This window comes from Apteryx mantelli, chromosome 3, assembly GCF_036417845.1.
Source record: "Apteryx mantelli isolate bAptMan1 chromosome 3, bAptMan1.hap1, whole genome shotgun sequence".
Lineage (NCBI taxonomy): Eukaryota > Metazoa > Chordata > Aves > Apterygiformes > Apterygidae > Apteryx > Apteryx mantelli.
In genome coordinates this window covers 37,983,851-38,005,644 of record NC_089980.1, presented here as the reverse complement: position 1 = coordinate 38,005,644, position 21,794 = coordinate 37,983,851, and the positions used below count along the sequence as shown (strand labels likewise).

The window sequence follows — 21,794 nt, the reverse complement described above, 5'->3', positions numbered from 1 at the left end:
ATGAGTGTAAATAACTAAAATGTCATGCTTGCTGTGCTGATGTATGCGATGGATTAGAATGCAGTCCCTTTTCTCTTAGCTGTTCAAAGTTAATAGGCATATGAAAAGCATAGTGGATTTTTAATTAGTAAATTCACAACAATTGATGGATACAGGACAGATGTGTTTATTAAGACAATGCCCCTTTTACACAGTAAGCTTTTCTGACTAAAGCTATGCAGAGAGTGGGATTTTCAGAAATACCACAATGGCCCTGTCCTTGTTTGTGCTGATTTCAGTTGTAGCTGGTAGGCCTGCACAGAGGACTTTCGCCCATGTGATCTCTCATTTTAGAGCTGTTCTGTCAAGTTGATTGTATATTTGTATTTGGTGCTTTTGACTTTTCTGGACTTACTATATTTTTTCAGATGTATTTAGTAAAGTATGTTTGCATTAATCACTTTGAACAGCAAAACATATGCAACTTGCAAAACTGTATTAACTTGGTTTAAGAAAATACTTTGACTTGCAGTTATAACTGGCAGAGTTGTACTGAATTACATCTTTTATAATTGGAGGTAATTGCTGTTTATCATGAAGTAAAACCTGAAAAGCAATGTGCAAAGTATTGTAGCATTTTTCAAGTTGTTTGATGCTTTTATTTCACCCATTGAACAATGTATACAGTTTGCCAAAAAGTTTGTGTCCTTCTTTCTTTGTATTTAATTATGAATACATGACATCTAGAAAAGTCGTTTTAAAGTTCGGAATGAGTTTAAAATGAAGGATAACTTTGTTTTCATTTCATGTCTGAATTTACCTTGCAAGGCCTTTTTCATGCCCTAAACTTTTTAAATTCAGAATCATTTCCTCTCTAGAGCAGATGATGTGTCATCTGCTTGTTACTTTACTTAGTTTTATTCTCATTTCAGGAACACAATTGTTTGGATTTTGGGAAGAGATGAACACCATAATTTCAGGATCTGAATTGATGACAGGTATTCTCTACTCATCTGCAGTACCAGGACTGACACAGTATCTTCAGAGCATCACCAAGCTTGTAATATCAGTGCTGTCGGTGACTGCAGGTCTGGGCATCCAGAGCAGCAGTTCACCTTTTGCAGAGAAAATAGTCAAGCCATCACTGTCAGTAGTCAGTCTCCTTCACTGTGAGTTTCACGAAGTACGTCTGCTTGTCTTGGAGGCAGTGCTGCTTTGGTTGAAACAAATAAATTCCAAGCAGATTACAGAAAAAGAAAGAGGTGTGCTGTGCTTACTCGCTGATTTGGAAGATACTCTCCTCACAATTGCCCTGAAGGAGAAGAATCTCCAGTGTTTTTGCAAGGTAGGAGAATGCTATTTTATTCAGATTTGATGTTTTCAGTAAATTAAATTCTTAACTTTTACATTTTTGTGCATGAGATGTTTGTTTTTTAATACCACATGAGTGGGGTTTTTTTTTACACTGAGTAGGAGCTTTGCTATAATCCTGTAAGAGATGTTCTTGCTTAAAAGTAAAAACTTCCACTTTCTTTTTTAGCACTGTCAGGGGACAACCTTTGTAGTTGGCTTTAAGTCAGTGCTTTATTAATCTCAAATGTACACATTCATGATGAGATTGTGAGTTCTTTTTGAATGATGTGTGCAGGTGCTGGAAATTCTTTATAATATGGATCTCAGAAGTGTGCTTCCAAAGACTGAATGCTCTATAAAAATGGATCCAAATGAACTCTTAAGCTGGAGTTTGAATGTTGTAGATATCTCCAACAGGTATGGTCTCTCATGCTTATTAAAATACTTATTTAAAAGATTTTAAATATTAAAGTTTTAATTTATTGTTTTGGGGCTTTTCTGTTGATACAAATTCGTATTTCAGAAAACTGAGTTTGGCTTATTTTGAAAAAGGAGATCTTGAAAACTATTTTGGAGTAGATCTGGATCTGAATTATTTTAAAGACCTTCAAGTCACAGTGGCAAGCACCCCATAAATCTCCACTGATACAGTTCATGAAATAATAAGTTACTGCAGCTGTCAGATGATAGCCATTGAATATAGCTCTTCTTGAATGGTAATTGGGAAACACCACAGTACATAGAGCTGATAATCCAAACACACTAATTCACTCTCAGTCTCTCATGCATTCTATTCTAGTTTATCTATGGAAGGTGTGTAGAAAGAGTGACAGATCTGATTTTACTTGTTGGATTAGTAGAAGTGGTTACCCCTAAAAACAAAAGCCTGAAATATAAGTTTTAGGCCTGAATGATTCTTCATAAGATTACTGGAATTCAGGTTTTGCTTCTTGTGTGCTGTGGGCTGTCTAGCAAGCACTAGAGGCTTGAGTTTATGTACATTGTATATGCTGTCCTGTAGACTGAACGCATATGCTGAGTGCTGATGTTACTCGTTTTTCACATTATCTGGGTGCAAGTCTGAATCCAAGACCAGCTTTAGGCAAGCTCTGTGTGCACGAGAGAAAAAAATTCAGATTTAGGCTATACCATCAGACCTGATTGCACACCACTCTGGAGTCTGACTAGACAGGGCTGGCTCTGCCAGGTCTGGTTGTGCCTGCTCTGGTTGTGCCTGCTCTAGCTGTTACAATGTGCACCTACTCTCACAGCATCCTATAGGCAGCATGAGCAGGTGATCCAGAGGCCACTCTTCAATTCAAAGCTGAGATTTACCGGCGCCTGAAGCTTGGGCTGTCTTCGCATGGTGGGGATTTCTACAGGCTGAGCCACAGATCCTATGAGAGGCACTAGGACACAGACGAGTGGAGAAGGGCTAGGATGTGCTTCAGCCCATCGCACAGTGTGCACTCAGGTCAACACCAGAGGTGTTTCTTTTGTCTAGGAAAATCTCATGCCTGAGAAGAGATTCTGTCTCCAGCTTTTTCCTCTCCTGAACTTGCAGTATATTTCTTGGACAGGCTGATTGGTCTGTTCTTGGGTTCAAGAGTATAGGACCTCTCTGACCATGCCCCCAGAAAACCCAAGGTTATTGGCGTGGCCCCCCCAGCCCTAAATCTTCAGCTTCCAACTCAGGCAAAAAGACATCCTCCAGGGAGTTAAAATGTATGGGGAGTTTAAAGATTAATCCTCTATTATGAAATCCTCCAAGACAAGAGATTTGCTTTCATCCCAGCCCTATATCGAGTTTTTCTCACCTTCCATTCCTAGATAGTAGTTGATACAGTTCACATTATGCAGGTGTATATTTATTTTTGCATCTACATAACTGTTTGTTTTGAAACAGCACTTTTTAATCAGAATGCTTCTGTTAAGTCAGCAAAAAGTGCTGAAAATTTGGAGCCAGTTTGTAGTTCATATTGAAAGGGTGGCTGTGTCTGCCCATTCACAGCAGACTGGACAAAAAGAGTGAAAGTGTACTGATTCTGAGAGCTATACCATTCTGTTTCTAAAAATGATGATAGTCTCTTTTTGAAGCCATATAAACATCATCCCTATGTTACCAATGTATAATCTTTAGGGTATAGAGTATAGAATAGCATTATATAGCTGTGCACGTTTGCTGTTGATTTGCTCTAAATTTGTCAAGTTTAAATGATGATGTGGAGTGTTTATTTCTGGAATGGAGTAGGGTACATGCAGTAAAAAACACTGACTGGTGCTGTTGAAGATGGAAACAGTTGAAGTTAAAGACCTTATTGCTGAGGTGTTGCCATTCCCCTGCCCTGAGTCCTGCACCTCAGGAGCCAAGGTGCCAGACCACATCTCCTTAGGCCCTGCAGGCAATTTGGAGGCTCAGGAGCTGGCAGCTGATGTATTCTGACACTAGGAACGTCTCTCTGTAGAAGAGATACCAGGAACTTAACACTGCTTTGGAGAGATGCTTATGTTTATCATTTAAAATAATAATGTCTGGTTTGTTTGTTTCAAGTTCTATTTACTGTTGTATGTTTTTCTATAGTGTAGATAGAAAATAAACATGAGAGAGGTGAAAATAAGAGCATTACTTCACTTGTGTATAAACTGAAAACTTAACCAAGGTTGAGATGTATAAAAACTCTTGAGTGTTCAGCTTGCAAAATAACTGTTGGTGATAATCAAGAATGATTAAAAGCTGGCTGTTTTTCTTCTGGAGATGAAATGGCAGAAATAACTGCTTTTTGATACATTCTTTGTTTTGTTTTCTCAGTACTGAAATTCAAAGCATAGCTCTCAAATTTGCCTCCAAGTTGGTTGTCCATCTTCTACAGAATCATCAACAGGTAAGGGAAATGGAGCTTCTTGACAGTTTTGTAATTACAGAGTCTTTAGGTTTTGGTTTCCTTTAGCTGGGGCCTCACGCTTTTCCTTTCTTGTTATATTGCATCCTTTGTGGTGGTAAGACTCCCTGTCTGAATTCGCTGCCACGTGCTGAAGTGAAAATTCTGTCCATATCATTTCAGTATATCCCTCTCAGAGTAATTTCAAGTTAAATACATATGCAAGTTTTTCTAATGAATTCATTTTGACTTCTGGTAGCATCCAAAATAGTCACTACACTGTGGAAAGAAGAATGTCCACAATGATTAACACATGTATTGAATCCGTTCCATATATTAAAGTGTACCTTTTTTGTGGTTTCTAATAGCTAGGGAGCTAGTATGAGACCTAGATCTAAGGGGAAAACAGGAAGTTGAAGCCATGGTTGTGTATAGTTCCTGTTCTCATTGTGTGCAGTATGACTTTGTTCAGTCTGAGACTGAAATCGCTGCCTGGGCACACAGCCTGTCATCTGCTTGAAGTTTCTCATTTAATTTCCTCTTATAATTTGTTTTTAAAATACTAGAATAAATATAATAAGCCTTAAAAAATTCAAGGCTCTATGTTTTCTATTCCTATTTATAGACTGTTTAATTTAGATTAAAGTACATGCAAATTACTGGCTCAGATTTCTTTTGGCTTTACAATGTTGGTCTTACAAGACCAGTCTTGTAAACCAACATTGTAAAGCCAAAAGAATATATATATATATGCCTAGAGCACTGCTAGTCCAGCTTTTAATGTCTAGAAAATTTCTATTTTTTATGCTTTGTGTTTTCAAAGATATAAAGAATACTTTATGAATATTTAAAAATATACAAAATGCTCGTAATCAATTTGAAAATGAATTTTATTCCTTACATTGCTACTTCTTATCACTGAAAATACCCAGCAGAATCAATTTACACTGTATGCTAAAAATCTTCTATCTCATTTAGAAAAAAAGAAAAGAAGGGAAGCTACAGGATTGTACAGAAGATTTGGAAAAATGAATTATAATATTTTTGTTTAAAAAAGACAATGCAAGGATTTCAAGTCATAAAGAATAAAATAAGCATGTAAACCTGGTTTTGCAAATACAAACTTAGAACATGTTATTTCTATGAAGTTTTTTGTTAATTTGCAAAGAGGAATTAATGGAAAAAATGCTGACACAATCTTAGCTGTAGTAATGCTAAGACAGCTTCCTGTAATAAGCATGTAAATTGTGGGAGACCTAAGACATCTGTATGGGGAGGGCTTTCGACTTCATAAAAGATCAGATATAGCAGGAGAGTTTTACATCTGAGTTCTTTCTTTGGGTTTGCATTCAGATTTTTATCTGTAGATTCTGTCCATTCAAAATTTGAGTAATTGTACACTGTAACCTCCCAGAAAGAGGAGACTGTTTTTAACCTGCTGCATTATGCTCTGGATCCATCCCTTTGTGCAATGCTGGTACGTGGGCACATAAGTGGAAGAGTGTCACCACAGCCTTGCTTCCTCTTAACCACTCAGGAGGAGGCAGAGTACTAATGAGGTTTCACTGATCCCTGATTCAGTTGATCCCTCATGTACTTTATTGCCCTTAACTAGACTCACCTTTTCACTGTTTCTCTTCTTTACCTTATTTGGTTGTTCTGTTTTTCACTTTCTTTAATTAAAAAAATAATTTTAAAAAGAAAAAAAATTAAGTTGCACATACCTCAAGCGTCTCCAGGTTTAGCCTCTGCTGCTGTTCTGGTGTTTGTACATGAGGTCCCAATCTATTTTTCCTCTGAAGTTTCCTTCCAATTGCTCTTGGTCACGATTGCTTGTGGCCATGCCTACCTGCCTTCCTCCTGCAGTTTGTATATTCTGTTTTCTAACCTGTGCTTGAAGTTCTTGTGCTCTGGTAGACCTGCTGCCCTGCCAAACGTGGCACGCGCTGGGGGCTCCAACTCCATGTGCGGAAAGAATGACAATTCCATCTGCAGAGACTTCTTCTAAGGAAAGGGGTTTGCTGCTTTTATCAGGCTGGTTAGAGAGACCCTGAATTTGACTTCTCTGACTGACACACCACAGCACTACAAAGGCTGACCTACGTCTATGATTGTACAGCGGGATTTCCTCAGAACTATTTTGCTCAGCCTAAACCTTTATTCAGATCTGTTTGCCTATCTTTAGTCACATGGAGATCTTGCTATACTTCACCTTTTTGGGGCCTAGTTAAATTTGATACTCGGTACTTGGACAAACTTGGTTTAGGTACTTGGACGTTTCACAGCCTGGATGCCGGGTGGTTCTCATCATTAGAGCTAAAAGATGCTCTCATTAATAAGAAAGTTTCTTATGAGTATGATTGCTTAGCTAAGTGATGTGGATTTCTGTCCTGAGGTTTGAATCAATCTGCATGTCCTTGTGGGTATCTACCACAACAGGGCACCTGTTGTTTTAGAACGTTTGCTTGGACTAAGGGAGATTTTGTATCAACTGTATTCTGTGTCTGCTGGGCAGTGTTGTTCCTGCCTGATACTCTCTTAATAAAGATTCCTGTTTTTTTCCCCTTGTCTCTTATGGGAGTTAGGACTTTCTCCTCCCAGTGATGGCCCAGTTGTCCCAATGAAGATTAGAGATGGCAAGTCTTGGAACCACCATTTGATTTGCTGACAAAATGTTGTTAGTTATTTCCACAAAAATGGCCTTTCTAGTAGCCATCACTACACACAGGACAGAGTTGAAGCTTTGGCCCATTATTTCGAAGTGGTATTTTTCCCAGCACGTGTCTCTGAGAGCTAAATATTTTTTGAAAGTAGCAACTGAGTTTTATTTTTGAACAAGGAAATTTCTCTTTCCTGTTCTTTTTTTCTAATTCTTCAGCTTTCAGGACAGTCTTTGCTGTATGTCAGCCAACATAGATAGATGTTCCTTCAGTGATTTGAATGCAGATGCTGTTGAAGCCCAAGTTATCTCAGCAGACTCATTAAAAAAAATTGTCCATCCCCAACATCTGCAGAGGAGACAGATGGAGCTGCTTTCACATCTTTGCGAAGTATTTTATCATTGCCAAAATGCCTAAGACTGATGCTACAGTTCATATATTCTGAGTTGGTGTTTCAGATATATGTACACATATATGTGTAGGATACTTCTGGGAATTGCTTCAAGATTGAAATGACATAAGGAATATCACTGGAAGAAAGGTTTCTTTTTTTTTTTTTTTTTTTGGAGAAATGTAGTCTACATGTGTGTTCAGCTCCTCTCTCCTCTCCTTTTTGGTATGGTCCAGTATATGTCTTTGGCTTGCATGTTGGCAACAATATGCAAGCCAAGGGCACAAGGATATGCTTTGACTTGTATGCTTATGGGTGAATCTGGTGTGAATGGACAGGGCCAGAGAATTCCTCATGAATACTGTTGTGGCTAAAGAAAATCTCCCGTTTTAACTACTTGTGACATGGTCAGCCAGCTTTGGAATGGACATGTGGGTTTCACCACCTCAAAAAAATCTGCGTTTACTGACAAGTAGCATTTCTTCAGCAGTCTGTAGTTTAATGTGATGGCAATCACTAACACTGGATTGTACAGCATACTTCTCATGTATGTTCTGTGCTTTCAGATTTCAGAAGAAGTCTTGAAAAAATGGGTTCAACTGATAGTTTGTTCTTGTGGAGATGAGCAACAGACAGAGATGCTGTTATCAGCTGCTGAAGTCCTTAAAAGTATAACATCATTCTTTCTGATCAATGAGAAACTCATTCTTGGTGAGTAGTTTGAATACTCTAATTTTCTGATTCTCTTTAGATTAAATCTGGTAATGAATGGCTTAAAAATGTGTGTGTGTGTGTATATAAAAAAAAATACTTCGCGCACACACACACATGTGTATATATATATACACACACACAAACAGTCAAAATATAATTACATCAGACAGGGTGTTTTGAAAATTTTTATAGGATTTAACATACTAAACATACAGACTTGCTTTAAATTATGGTACAAAAAGCTCTCGCGCAGAGCCTCTTGCAGTAACTGCAGATGGGGAACATTCTGAGATACTGGCACGGTTAGGTCTCTAGGCCACTACACATAGATTTACAAGCTTGCAATTGCACTCTGATGTGGACTTCTGAAATACACTACTGGTGATGTGGATATGCTTTTCCTTTAACACTGTGAGCGTAACAAAGTTCTGTTGGCTGAATGTTGAAATTAAAAACTTCAATCTAGAAATGAGGAACACATTCTACTGGGAGAAAAAAAACACCCGAAAAACCCAGCACAGGCTTATTCAACAATACATTACTGACCTAGAGGCAAAGCTAGGTGAAATTCTCTGCTCTGTTGCGCAGAAGGCGTATTTCCTCCCCCCACCCTCCCACCCCCCCTTTTTTTGGTCTTCTATGAATATAGATTGAGGGAAGTTTTGTGACTGAAGGGCCAGGAGATATCTAATCCAAAATAGGTTGGTGGTAGGTGATAAAGAAATTATTTTGCATCCTAGAGCAAGACAGTAGGCTTTAAATACTTCTGGTTTTTGTGATGTTTTATTCCAAGGTAGGTATCAAAACACTTTTAGTCTGAGCAGTTTGAGTTCACCAATATAGACTGGATACATACTTTTTGTTAGACAAGAAGTATGTTAGTATTTCTTAAAACTGTGGATGGTGGTGTTTTAAAATGTCAACTATTTGTTTGATATACATCTTTTAAAAGGTATTGATAACATTTAACAGGGCTAAATCTATTATATCATGTAGAAATTGTATTATTAAATATTCATAGTATCACCTCTGGAAATCTTGACCTCTAGAATCTAGTTAAAGCTCTTAGACAGATTTTATCATTTTATATCAAATGAAGACCGTAGAGGTATTGGGATGAGAGACTCCCAAATGCTGAGCTTTTCGTCTCTCACTGTTTGGAAATGATCCGTATCTGATGGAGAACAGAATTTTCCTTTTTGATCTTGTCAGAACAGTTGCTGGTTTCTGGGACAGATGTGAAGTTCTGAAGCAAGAAAAGGCAGCAGTTTGTGTCCTGCTTAAAGTCTAACTGGGGGGGAAGCCCCCAAAGCCTCAGTGCGCAAGCCATCTGAATTAGCTCTTTGCCCCCAAAACTGGGCCTGGGGAAGAAAGAGTTCAGAAACAAGGTGCAGAATTAATTCTCCATACTACCTGGAATTGTCAGTCTGGAGTTCTTCACAACTGTGAAACTTAAGTACTGCAATGAAAAGTTTATCAAATCAACTTGTGGTGATATAAAACCAGAATCATTCTCTTAAATGGGATTATGTACACACAAACAGTTTTGACATATATGCCTCATCCTATATCACCTCGCTTGGCCACGTGTTCTTTAAAGCAGAAATTAAAAAGAAAAAAAAGATTGTTTGAATTGGAACTGAGGTCATTCCAATATGGAATGGTAGTCATTCCAATAAATTTCCATGAAGTTCATTTATAAAAAGAGGAGCATCAATGCAGGTCAGTGAGTTCTAGATTCCCTCATCTTTCCTTGCTGTTGCTTGAGGATTCAGAAAAAAAGTCTTTCTGGAAAATCCATTTGCAGTCCTTTCTCTGTCCTGGGGATATGCTAGAAACTTGTTTCGTTGGGGAAGCTGGCCATTGTATCTAGAAAGGAATAATTATTCTTATCTAGCTGTGCCAGCGTAACATTATTACATGGGTGCATTGTGCTAGAAAAAAAGCAGACTCTTTCTGAAATAATTACACTCCATGCTACTCCCAAATAGGGAAGTTATATGAAATATAGGAATGCTGCTTCTGCCTGTGTAGTAAAGCCTCAAGCAATTCATTTTGCCCAAGCAGTGAAATAGGTTTGTCTGGCTTGAGTTGTAGTACAAATCTCTGAGAGACCTATTGATAAAATAGTTGAAGAAAACCAGTATACTTAAGCAGCCACTTCATTGTTCTCTCTGATCACCAGAAAGTAGTATCTAACAACTAATTGCCTCTAAACGAGATGTTCCAGTGGATTCCCTGAGGGATGGTGTTTGCTGAAACCTGTAAAGTCAGTGCACCTGAGCAGTACTGCCAGCAAGCCTTGAGAACAGCCTTGTGGCTTCAGCACTTCAACTAGTCGTCCTTAGAGTGACACCCTGAAGTGATCCTTGGACTTGCAAGCTGTGTAAGCCTTGTGATATGGCAGTGTGAACTGCCAGTGGGGTGGCAGTGGGTCTGCCTGTGTGGGATTTACAAGATGAATGCCTCCACCTTGGCAATGATCCCTGATTAATCTTTATTTGTGTGCAACTACCCCACGGATTAAGCCTGGCTTCCTTCCAACAGATAGTGGGAATAAGAGTAGGAGGGTATGTCAGTGGGTGGTGGAAGAGATGGGTTTGGGAGAAACAGGTGACAGAGCATAGGGGCAGATCCTGGTGGATGAGGAGAAATAGGAGGAAAGTGGGTAGATGAGTGGGGAAAGGGAGATGGCATCATTTGCCGTTTTTCTGCAGGGAATGATATCTGTGGCCGATACTACTGGCAGTATCTGAACAAAACTTGGTTTGGCAGCCCTGCTCTAGGCAGACTGCAACAGTAAATCCATGATGACAGTGAGTTAGCGGACCTTCAGCAGCCGAACTTCTGCTGCTTCCCAGCAGGAATTCTGCACTGCTAGAAACTGTGGAAAACTGAGAGCATCCAAGACATAAAGTTGAACTCAGATTCAGAGCTGTCCATCCTCTTATCAGTTACCCACTATATAAACCAGACTGAGTCAACCACCTAGGTAAAGTTCACACATGTGCAGAAAGCATTTTGATCATGTTCCCACTTGCCTTTCCAACGCATTGCCAATGCATTTCTCCTGCCCCCCTTTTAATGTTTCAAGGAATTTGGCACTTTTAGGTGCAAAAACGGAGCTCAGTAACTTTTTTGAATGCATATAAGAAATAGAATTCTTAATTTTATCCATAAATATCTAGGTCTGTCTGATACACTTGCTATGTGGAAATGTGTGGTTCTACTGCTGCAGAATGAGGATTTGGTAGTAAGGGATGCTGCTGCTGAGGTTATACAAATGGCACAGTCTCAAAGGAAGAACAGTAAAGGAACAGGTATGTTAATTTTTTTTTCACCTTTAAATATTATTGAATACATGAGAAACAAAAATATTTCTCTTCTCATCACAAAACTGTTGCTAACTGTAAAATGATTCATGCATTTCTTATAAACACATACTGTGGAAGATAAAGAAAATCATGAGATTTTACACCCACCGTGTTAAAAAATTTTTTTTTTTTTTGCTGTTCTCAGTATAACTTGCATATGGTTACACGACTGTGTAAAAAGACAGCAACAATATTCAGCCTTATGGTTCTTGCTGTGATGAGTCAACTATTGCATGAGGAGTAATTTTGAAAATTCTTTAATGCCAACATTGGTCTAATATAATACAATAGAAGACACTATTTGAATCCCAAGTCATTATAGTAGCCTGATCACAGTGCGATAGGAATCTGAGAAACAGTATTCAACTCATTGATTCATTATTAGACCTTGAAATCCATTTAGATCTAGATCAACAAAGACAATTCTCAGCACACCCACAATGTGCTTTCGAGGATGTGGGCCTTTGTGTCTCTATGCCCTAGTTTCCTCAACCCTGTTAATTTTAAAATAACCACAAAATGTGAGTAGGCCTAACTAATTAATGTGTTTTGCTTTGAAAGTCTTTGCTGAGACATTCTTCCATGTGTTGTGAATAAATTAGAATTTGCTAGTGTGCTAATCTCTCTCCAGTGGTCCCTGCCAGTCTGTGGCCTTCAACAGTGCCTGCACCAACCCATGTGTTATCTGTAGAAATCACTTGGCCATCTCCATGTAAACTTAAGCTACGCTCTTGATAAAGCAGCTCTGTGGATTACAAAAAAAGGGAGGGGGGTAAGCACATGTTTGTCACTACTGTAAATGCAAATAGCCATTAATGTGTTCATATGGCAGATGTACTTTTTGAGCAGGTGCTGTTTGAGCCCAGTTCTATGGGGTAGGAAAAGGTAAAAGGAGAGATGTATTAAGGAGGGCTTTCATCTGCCTGTTAATTCCCACAGCTCTGATTCCAGCACTCTGATCACAGCTCTAGCAAGTTACTTAGTCCCAGCTACAGTTCTCTTGAGTGCCAAGAGGCTCAGTGCACATGTGCTTTTAGGCAGTTTCACTCTGGATATTGTTCAGGTCCCTGACATTGGGCTTTGGGGCCAAAGACTCAAATGTCAGAGGGTACTTCCTCTGCAAATCATACAATGCTGGATTTTCTCCCTGGCTCTTGTATTTCATCTCTCTTTCTTTGTTGTATCCTTATGCCAAGGGATGTTCCCCTAAAACTTCATTAGATGCTGGGGGCTCTGTCCTACTAATTTATACTGAGGTCACATCAACCCTTACTGTTATAATTTGTCACTTTATAAAGCAGAGGTGAATAGTTGAGGAAATAACATCATAATTGGCTTTTATTTTCCATGTTCCTGATTAGGGTAGGAGCTCCCCACCCCAGCCTTGTGGTTATCCCGTTAGTTATACTTAGTTGTCCCTTTCTGTTCTTTCACTTGAACTTCTTTTCATGAAATCAGTGTCCTTTGTCTGTGAATAGTAAGAAAGTCTCTGCTTTTTCATCACAATGCTGTTTTAAAAACACCCAAGTTGATATGCTGAAATTCATAAAAAGCTGTAAAACAACTGTTTTTAAATGTTTTATTTGACACAAATTGCTGGATATTTTATATTGACTGACTTCTCATTTCCGTTGTATGTCAACAAATAAGTAAGTATCATGGGCCAGCAGTATTATCAAGAGATCGGAATAAAAAGGTGAATGAAGAGATCAAAATGCAGCATGGATGGTTAGACCTCTGTTTCATGTGTTCTGTAACCCTTTTGGTTCTCTTTCACTGAACATTAACACTAGTCAACATGAGAGAGTAAAGAGTCTGATTATTTCAGGTTTTTTTTATTCATCAAGTATTTTTCTGCCACAATGGCCGTTATGTTCCCATAAATACTGCATTGTAGAAATTGGTTGTGGTATGTTTCACCTTTTGCTGTTGTCAGATTCACCTACGAAATGGGAATGCTGCTCTCACACTTTTCCAGGCATTGAACTTCCCCGAAATTCTGGCGCTAGCACCACTGTACCAACTCTTCATAAAATTCTTACCTCTTTATACAGCATGCAAAGAAGTAGCTTGTAGCTGTCTGCAGAACAACTGTATTATCAGCTTAGCAAATTAACACCTTAAGTGTTTGATTTATGTCAGAGATCCAAAGGATGCATGAGACAAGCTGGCATCTCTTTTCCCTTTGAAAGAATACAATATGAGGGAGCATTTACTTGTGTGTAACAGTTGGATCTAGCCTGAATTTTTATTCTGCTTCACCTGGCTAAGATGTTTGAAGTTGGACTGTGGTTGGTAGTAACAAACTTCCAGCTTATTTATGTAGATTTTTCATATAACTATTATAGGACATTTTTCTTTCACATACATGTCACTAAATAGCAGAATGAATGTGTGGTAGCGTGATTGTGTCAGATAGTAAGTATTTTCAGGTCATTAATAGACAGTGAAACCAGAGGCAAATGATCCAGTCTGTTAGCGTGGTTTCACTTCCAGTAATAGCCCCTACCTTGTGTAATTCTTTGAAATTTTATACGAGCTCCTGGAAGAGAATATGAACTTTGTTTCTTGTTATTCCCTCATGGCTTTTAGTGAGGGTAAAAAACAATTTCCTCAAGTAGCTAATCCATGCAGCTTTGGATCACTCAAATTATGAGGGCAGTAACCTTGCGGAGGATGAAACTCAGGGTAACAAATGTGATAACAGAACTGTGTTGTCACAGTTACAGCCCCCGTTTTCACTTGGAAGGAGGAAAGCACAGAAGACCAAATGCACTGATTCACAGGAGGGCTCTTTCATCCCCTCAAACCATTAATTTTTATAGGAGACAATGTACTGCAATGGAGGCAATGCACTGTACCAGTAAAGTTCATTTTTTATTTCTTTTATTCATACAGAGAAGCTTAATTTAATTTTGTAATATGTTTAAAAATAGATAAGAGGTATGAGGGAAAAAGTTACTGAGGTTGGTTGACTGCAGTCATTTTCTGAACAGATCGAGCCAAACAGAATCCTGTTTCATTAGAAACGTGAAAAACTTTTGTTTTGCTTGCTTAAAATACCAGCTTAGCAGGTAGTTAAGTTTTTACTAATAACTTGAACAATATGAACTCAGTCTGTAACTCAAGGTATTGTATGTACACTTTGTTGTTGTTCCCTCATGCATTGAAGTGTAAACTTCTGTGGGATTGTTTTATTCCTTTTAGTATGAGGGAGGGTACAGGAAGTATTGTATTCAGTGTAAATGTAGAATAGTTTCTTTGAAATCTAATTAAATTAGTGACCCATGGCTGTGTAAAGTCTAGACCTATTCACAGCAGTGTTTCTTATCCCAGGGGTTACTCTTTACAGAAAAGATCATTTAAACCATGAAAAAAAGGTTTCACTTTCTTTTCTGATGTTCACTTTACAGAATATCCTGAAAAAGTCAGATAATTCAGTGCTAGAAAAAAAGTTATATCCATTGTCGTGTCATTTTCTCTATAGCTTTGTTATTTACAGAGGAAGAAGTGTTACCTTAAGTAAAGTTATGAGCTTGTCTGTATTAGAAAAGTTTAAATAAACTATTTTAACTATCATAACTAAGCCAATACAATTCCATAAAGCAAATACTTTTAGACAGCTTAACCTTTATGTTGGTAAATTACCAAATTAAGCTTAAATTGCTTTAAGAGCATTTTTAGTGTTGTCGGCATTAGCACCAATTTAACTGATTTAGAATTGCCTGAGCTGAATCAAGTTTAGATGAGCAATTAGATTTGCAGACCTAAGTAAATCTTTGAAAGTGCCTGAATGAGCCTAAATTTTCTTTTCAAATGTAATTTAGGCCTTCAGGAACCTTTTGCTACATTTATTGTGAAGCTGCAGTATGGTACAGAGATGAGCAAGTTAATGAAGGGGCCGGAAGCTGTGTAGCTGCAGTGGGGCTTTGTGCAGCACAAGCGAGGTGAGTGGTCCGCTCTGAGCCGCACACTCACCGATGTACTGCTCCCGACTCAAATGCAGCTTATGATTTAGATACCTTCTAAGTATCTGTGAAAGTTAGTCCAGTGTTTTTATTATTTCCCAAAGTTCTTGAGTAATTCTGAGAACATGACTGGGGCTGCAAATGATGTAGTTGGTTTTGAACCTGTTGCTGGTTTAATGCACTGGCCAAAAATTCAGATATATCCTATTTCTACTGTTCCAGTTTCACACGCTTAAGAAAAAGGTGGTACTCATATGTCAGGAGTCTCTAAGTAAAAGGCCAAAGCTCTCCTCTCCTTTCTTGATGGTTGTTTCCTTCCTGATATATTCTACTTTTTATCCTCAGCAAAAATAGTGTGTCAGTGAAAATGACTAATATCCGGTGTTTTGATTCGCCAACAAAAACATTCAGTTAGCTGCAGTGCTGGTTTTGCTGGGCACAAGGAAGCCAAGACTTTTCAACAGGCTGACTAACCCTTCTGAAGGCCCTGCTGTTGAGATGGAGGCGGCACTGTGGCACAGAACAGATTTGGTTAAGTTGAGATTCTTGCGGAAGTCATTGTTGCTGGCTATTGATCTGTGTTTTACTGGCCTATAGTATCTCTCCCCTATCTCACTGCGTCAGACTAAATGTATGCCTGTAGGAGGCTAGCCTTTTAGCAGCTTTTGCTTATTGACTAGAGGTTATAAACGTGAGGAGAGCGAGAAGTTAAAATGAGCTGCTTGAGGGGAAAAAAAAAAAGAAAAAATAGTTAGATTAAAGGACTAAAATATTTTCAAAGTAACTTTGAATTCTTCTCTGGGCTTTAGTGTTTGACTGAATAGGGCCGTTTCATTTATGAATCATGCTGTCTCCCTGGCCTGAAGGAAAAAAAAAGCTGTTTGTTTCTTGTGCCTCTAGCCTTTTTTTCCCAAACTTCATCAATATAGAAGATAAATTAAAAAAATAAACTTCGTGATTCAAGAGTAGGTGTCTCTGTTGAAGGTGCTTGCAAAAAGACATGTTTGTATGGCGGCTTGGGGTGGGGGGGGAAAGCATGTAGTGGCGGTAGGAAAGGAGGAGAAGTAAGGAGAGGATTGGAATAAACTATACTAACATTTGAAAGAGAAAAGGAGAGAAGAGATCATGCTCGGATTTATGTTCCTTCTTCCTATCCTCTAAGAATCATTTTTCAGGGAACCTATGTTTTCATACATCTGCACTCTCAGAAGATCTTGTAAATAACTTGGAAGAGAGATAAGAGATAACGCGGTCTGTGTGATGTTAACATAGCGCAATGGTCTGGCATTCATCATCAACACCAGAGGTGCTATCAGCAAATCGTGGGTAATAGGCGTGATCTCAAAACTTGTATCCCAAATGTCCTTTATGACTGAGCCATGAAGTATTTCGGGACAAGTGACTTGGATTTAATCTGCACCTATTCTTAGTGAAATAGTAAGAGTAAATACAGTGCAAAGCTAAAATGCTAAAAATACCATTGTCATTGATAATGTTCAGCTGCATGATAAGAGCACCAGGACTAAGAGCATCCCACATGCTCTACTTGAAACAGTGAAGAAATATATTTTACTTCAGTTTTTCACTCAATTGTTTGTTGATATTTGAAAAAGAATGTTTTCAAACTATTCTTTAAAGTACATGCAAGCAGAAGGAGCTTTTCTTCCACGTTTACCATTACGTAAATCTGTTAAATAGATTTCTTAAAGCTTTAATTCATCAGAATGTCGTTAACCCTCCCCTAATGCCTCACCTCTCTCCAGACCTAACCATTTACTTATAAAGTGGTGAGGTGGTGCTGTGGGAATGGAAATGGAAGGTAACTGGGGGTTAGAGCCTGTGCAACACTGCTCTGAGCAATATGCAAGTTGTTAGGCGCGTGCACTCTCTTGAACGAAGAAAAGAGAGATACTAACAATATGTTTAGAACTCTCATTTCCATATGATTAATGCATTCATTCTCTTGCCAAACCTGAGGACGGGTTCACCACTTTTTGCTCTACTTTTGTGCTGGTGTAGCCTTCTAGTGATATAAATGGGAAGATTGTGGTGAACAAAGTAAGTGTCAGGTTACTCAAATGCTGGACAAAGATTAATGTGTAGGGTTCAACTTTTCTCATGCATCTGATGACTTGATATTCAAGTTAGGCTAATAGACCTCCTCATAAGTTGGAGCCCCAAACAGCTGCTTTAGTTGCAGCTCCTAAAACCAGTTCTGGCAGCTGCCTAGCTTTGAGAAGTACCTGGTAATTAACCAAAGATAAACTAGGGAATTGCATGCATGCAGATTGTTTTGAGGATGTATTAACTGGAATCTGCGGTAGGATCATAGGTGATAGATTTCCTTTTCTTGATTTAAGTAAGACTTGTGCATAATATTCACTATTCAGATTCTACAGAGATTTTATAGAGGGATTACAAAAAGCATAAAGTTAGAACTTGTGTGATGAGAGGAAATTGAAGCAGCTACAGATTTCCTATCTTGAAAGACTGTAGGTTGTAAAGATAGAGATAGTTAATGAGATTGTCAAGAACCAGTGCAGAGAGCTGTGCTGAAACTACTGTGTACAGCTCTTCCACTAGCCAGCCTGAAGATGCAGGATGTTAGTGCTGTGAGTACAAGTGCACACAGAAGTTGGAACATCTTCATTCTGGACACATGGCATCAATTGCCGTGGTGCAGAGTTAAGAACCTCCCACAGTTTGACCAATTTCAAGTCCTTCTTACTGCCCTGGGTAGGAAAAAACAGAGAGTTAGAACATTTAGAAAGTACTTATTAACATCCGTGATTTTTAAGCTACCTTGAGAATCTTTTATAACTTTGGAATCTGGTCAGAAAATCTCCCAGTCAGATCTTGTGATATGCCATGGGGTACTTGGAAACTGTCCTGAGTATTGTCTGGGTTGCTAATGGAAAACTGCTGATCACATTAGCTAAAATATGTTAATATGCTTTGTATTGTGGACTAGTAGAAGGAAGGTTAATGAAAATCTTTTCTGGGATCAGCTCCAGGATTTCTGTTGCTTTGACAGTTGTCTTGATAACTACATTGTGGTAACTAGATGTGCAACTCTCCAAAAAGAACTCAATATCTGAACTTACCATTACCTGCTATAAAAAAAGTCTTTGGAGCTGAATGTTAAGATTTAAACGGGAGGTGGCATTAATCAAAATGACCTTTAGGCACTTGAAGAGTAGAAAGACTATACCCATCCAGGTAGAAGCAGAAGAGGGTATGAGAAGGTAATCAGAAGCAGAAAAAGATCATTGCAAAGCAGAGCTGCTTCTGCTGCAAAGCAAGATGATTTTCCACAGATGAAATTTATTTTAAAACGATTGCAGATGGAGTCTGTGGAGTCTACGTAATATCCTGTGTAAAAGCAATACTTCTTCTAACCTCAATGGAGAAGTATTAGCAGCATTTTACAGTATTATATTCAAATATGGGGTAGGACTGGGTATTCAGAAGCATTGTAAGGTGTTGAAAAGCTCTTTGGTTACGTTAGATAAAGCACGTTGAGGATACCAGGAAAGGTCAAAAGGTGGCATGTGTATTCTCAGCATACCCTGCAAAGGTTCCAGTGCAGGAGACAGGCTGTGCCTTGAAGATTACTAGCACACTCTGCACTGTGAAGTGCACTAGAGGCTACTGAAAAGTACAGTAAAACATGAAAGGTAACATCACAAATAATGCAGTTATACTATCTGCAATTATTGGACCTTAAGTAGAATAGGGTTCACAGAGGAAAAGGTCGACATTCACCTCAAGGTGTTAAATGTTCAGCCTTCAACTTAAGAATATTTGTAGCTATATCTTTTTTTCCCTTTCATGCTTTTAATGGTGAATACTTCTTTGTCCATATAGAACTGCATAAAGTGTAGGAATTATTCTACTCTTTAGGATACAGTAGGATTTATCTAGGAAGACAAAGTGTCAACAAGGACCATTTTAATCCTGGCTGAGTGAGTAGATGGTAAATATCTGTGCTAGCTGGTGACTACCTGATGACTACATTGACCTTACACTTAAGAAGTTTGTTCCAGAAAGCAAAATGACACGTGGTAGAGATTACAAAACATTTACTGTGGCTCAAAGTTATAATTTGGTGATTTTTTCATCTACTGTAATAGTTCTAAGAAAGGAACAGTTATAAGGTTGGTTGCAAGGATGAAAGAATTGATGTCTAGGAGTGTAAACGAATTTACCTGGTCTCTCTGCTAGTGTAAATTTAGTGCTGTTCCAGAAGCAAATTTGACCTGTAGTCTATTTGTATCATATTTTTATGCTAATAGGTATATTTAAGATCTTTGTAATAATACTTCTTTATATCTGACATTCTGGTTATATACTCTAAAAATAGCTCTTGTTTTTACAAAAACTTTTATAGGTTCTGATTGGGATTAATTAAGGCCATTTAGATTACATTTGTAATATCATTGTTTCCCTATTTTAATGGTGACTCCTGAATAATGTGTAAACATTTTCTGTAGTTTTGGAGGAAAAGCTTACTGAAAAAAGATGGAAAATAGACTTAAATGTTTTTGTTCCGAAAACTCTTTGCGTGCTACCATTGAGCTTAGGCTCTGGAGCCATCACTGAATGTGTTTTCTGTCTTCATATTTCTTTTCTGGTGCCAGTTCTTTTCTTTTTACTTAAAAAACAGAACAGAGGAAGGTTGTTTGCTGTCTATAGCTTACCTCCTAAACTTGGTGTCTTCGTCACTAGTAAAATATTAATGAAGAGCTATTTAATTGAAGCCAAAATGAATTCATATCCTCCTGCAGGTTATGAAACTTTATAAGCTTATGAAACAAGGCTTTCTGATATGTGCTATAATAGTCCTGTCCCCATTACCTTTAAACAAATATGTGCCCTTTTGATAGAGGCCCAGAAAGCACCTAAATAGCACCACTACTGATCATCTGCTTTTAAAACATTACATTTTATTTCTGAGAGATATCAGTGATATTTTAATAATTTGTGTGTGTATCTATCTTTCATTGGCTTGCTTTTTACTCCTGGATTGATTATAGAAAGAGCAAGTGGCAGTGATAATTGTCTTACCTCTATTGAAAAGGACAGTTTTGCAAGCCAGACCAGTAAGCTATGCAAAACCAGCTTCTCCAATTGTAAGCAAAAACTGTTCACATTCTTCTCAATAGAATTGTTTCATATTTTCCGTAAATGAGATGAAAGTGCAGAAGAGCTGTTGCACTCGAAACCTCTGTAGTGCTTCAGAAGAGGGGAAAAAAAAGTACTCTTTTTACAAGAGAGTGAAAGAATGTCAAGGACACTTCAGGGGAAAATAAATTGTATTATCCTCCCTTTCTTGACTAGTTTTTACAGCTAGCTCATAAAGATTTTTGTTTTGATAGTTGGCATCCTGCACTGGTAATTCTGGGCATGCTAAGAATCAACAAAAATGTTCAGCTTTTTAATCATATCTAGAATTTTGAAATATGATTTTAACAGATTTAGAGTCGTAATAGAGGTTCCATGATGCACGAAGATTGCAGGACCTATCCTGTAATCTGTAAGACATTTTACTATTGTATTCAGTTCTTGTTATATCAAGGTTCAAATGTATTATTTGAAGAAATGGACTCAAAAGTTATTAGTTCCAAAAAATTGAAATGAAACTTGCAGTAATAACGTTGTAGCTTGTCGTTCCTCTGTAAAAATTATGTCTGAGCACCAGCTGTGTTGTTTTGCTCACCAACTGCTGTAGTTCTCTGATTTTATTAATACCTCTCCTTCTGTTTCACTATTGCTATGAGTAAAACTGTCCCAAGAGATTTCTTTTTGAAAGACTTCCAATGGCTACAGACCTAAACAATTTGATACAGGACGCTTATAGAAAATAAGTAGCTTTTAAACTATTTGTCTGTGTCACAAAACAGAAAAGCAACAATGAAAAAGAATTTCTCTTACATTAAGGATGAATTGTTTGATAATTAGGAATTAAGAAAGGGAATGGGGAAAGAACAACACTGGAAGAGTGAAAAGGAATTGCATACAATTTGAAAGAAAAGAATTTGGTTTCCTTTTATAGGGAGCTCATTTTCTCATAGCATCAGACCAGAGGCTGGACATGGTTAAAAATCAGGGTACAGAATTTGGTGGTAACTTTTCAATCCTTTGTTTCCCAGTACAGGTGAAAGCTGGAACAAATTGGGTGCAATTCTAACTGGGACTGTGAACATAAGGGCTTTATTTATGCAGGACTTGCGCCTGCCCCCACTCCTCCTCAGATTGCTTGAGATGGAGAAGGCCAAATTAGGCAAAGCAATCCAAGTGAATTTGGCCCAGCATCTCTAATGTTTTACGTATCCTGAATATGATGTGATTTCACAGACATTTCAGTACCTTTAAAAACTAACCTAAACCCCCAGCCTCATACTTTCACACACAGTGCAGTTGAGGACTGTGTTCTAAATCACAAAGATTTCAGAGAGTCTTGGATAGATACAGCT

At 38.1% G+C, this 21,794-nt stretch overlaps 1 protein-coding gene across 1 annotated transcript in view; it reads left to right on the top strand.

Moving 5' to 3' along the window:
* THADA (THADA armadillo repeat containing) overlaps nucleotides 1-21,794 on the top strand; it is a 167,690-nt gene that overhangs the window by 128,256 nt on the left and 17,640 nt on the right. Inside the window, exons 33-37 of the mRNA XM_067293137.1 lie at nucleotides 912-1,324; nucleotides 1,628-1,749; nucleotides 4,142-4,214; nucleotides 7,829-7,973; nucleotides 11,165-11,296. Of these exons, the coding sequence (XP_067149238.1) occupies nucleotides 912-1,324; nucleotides 1,628-1,749; nucleotides 4,142-4,214; nucleotides 7,829-7,973; nucleotides 11,165-11,296 (885 nt within the window). The remainder of the gene's footprint in view (nucleotides 1-911; nucleotides 1,325-1,627; nucleotides 1,750-4,141; nucleotides 4,215-7,828; nucleotides 7,974-11,164; nucleotides 11,297-21,794) is intronic.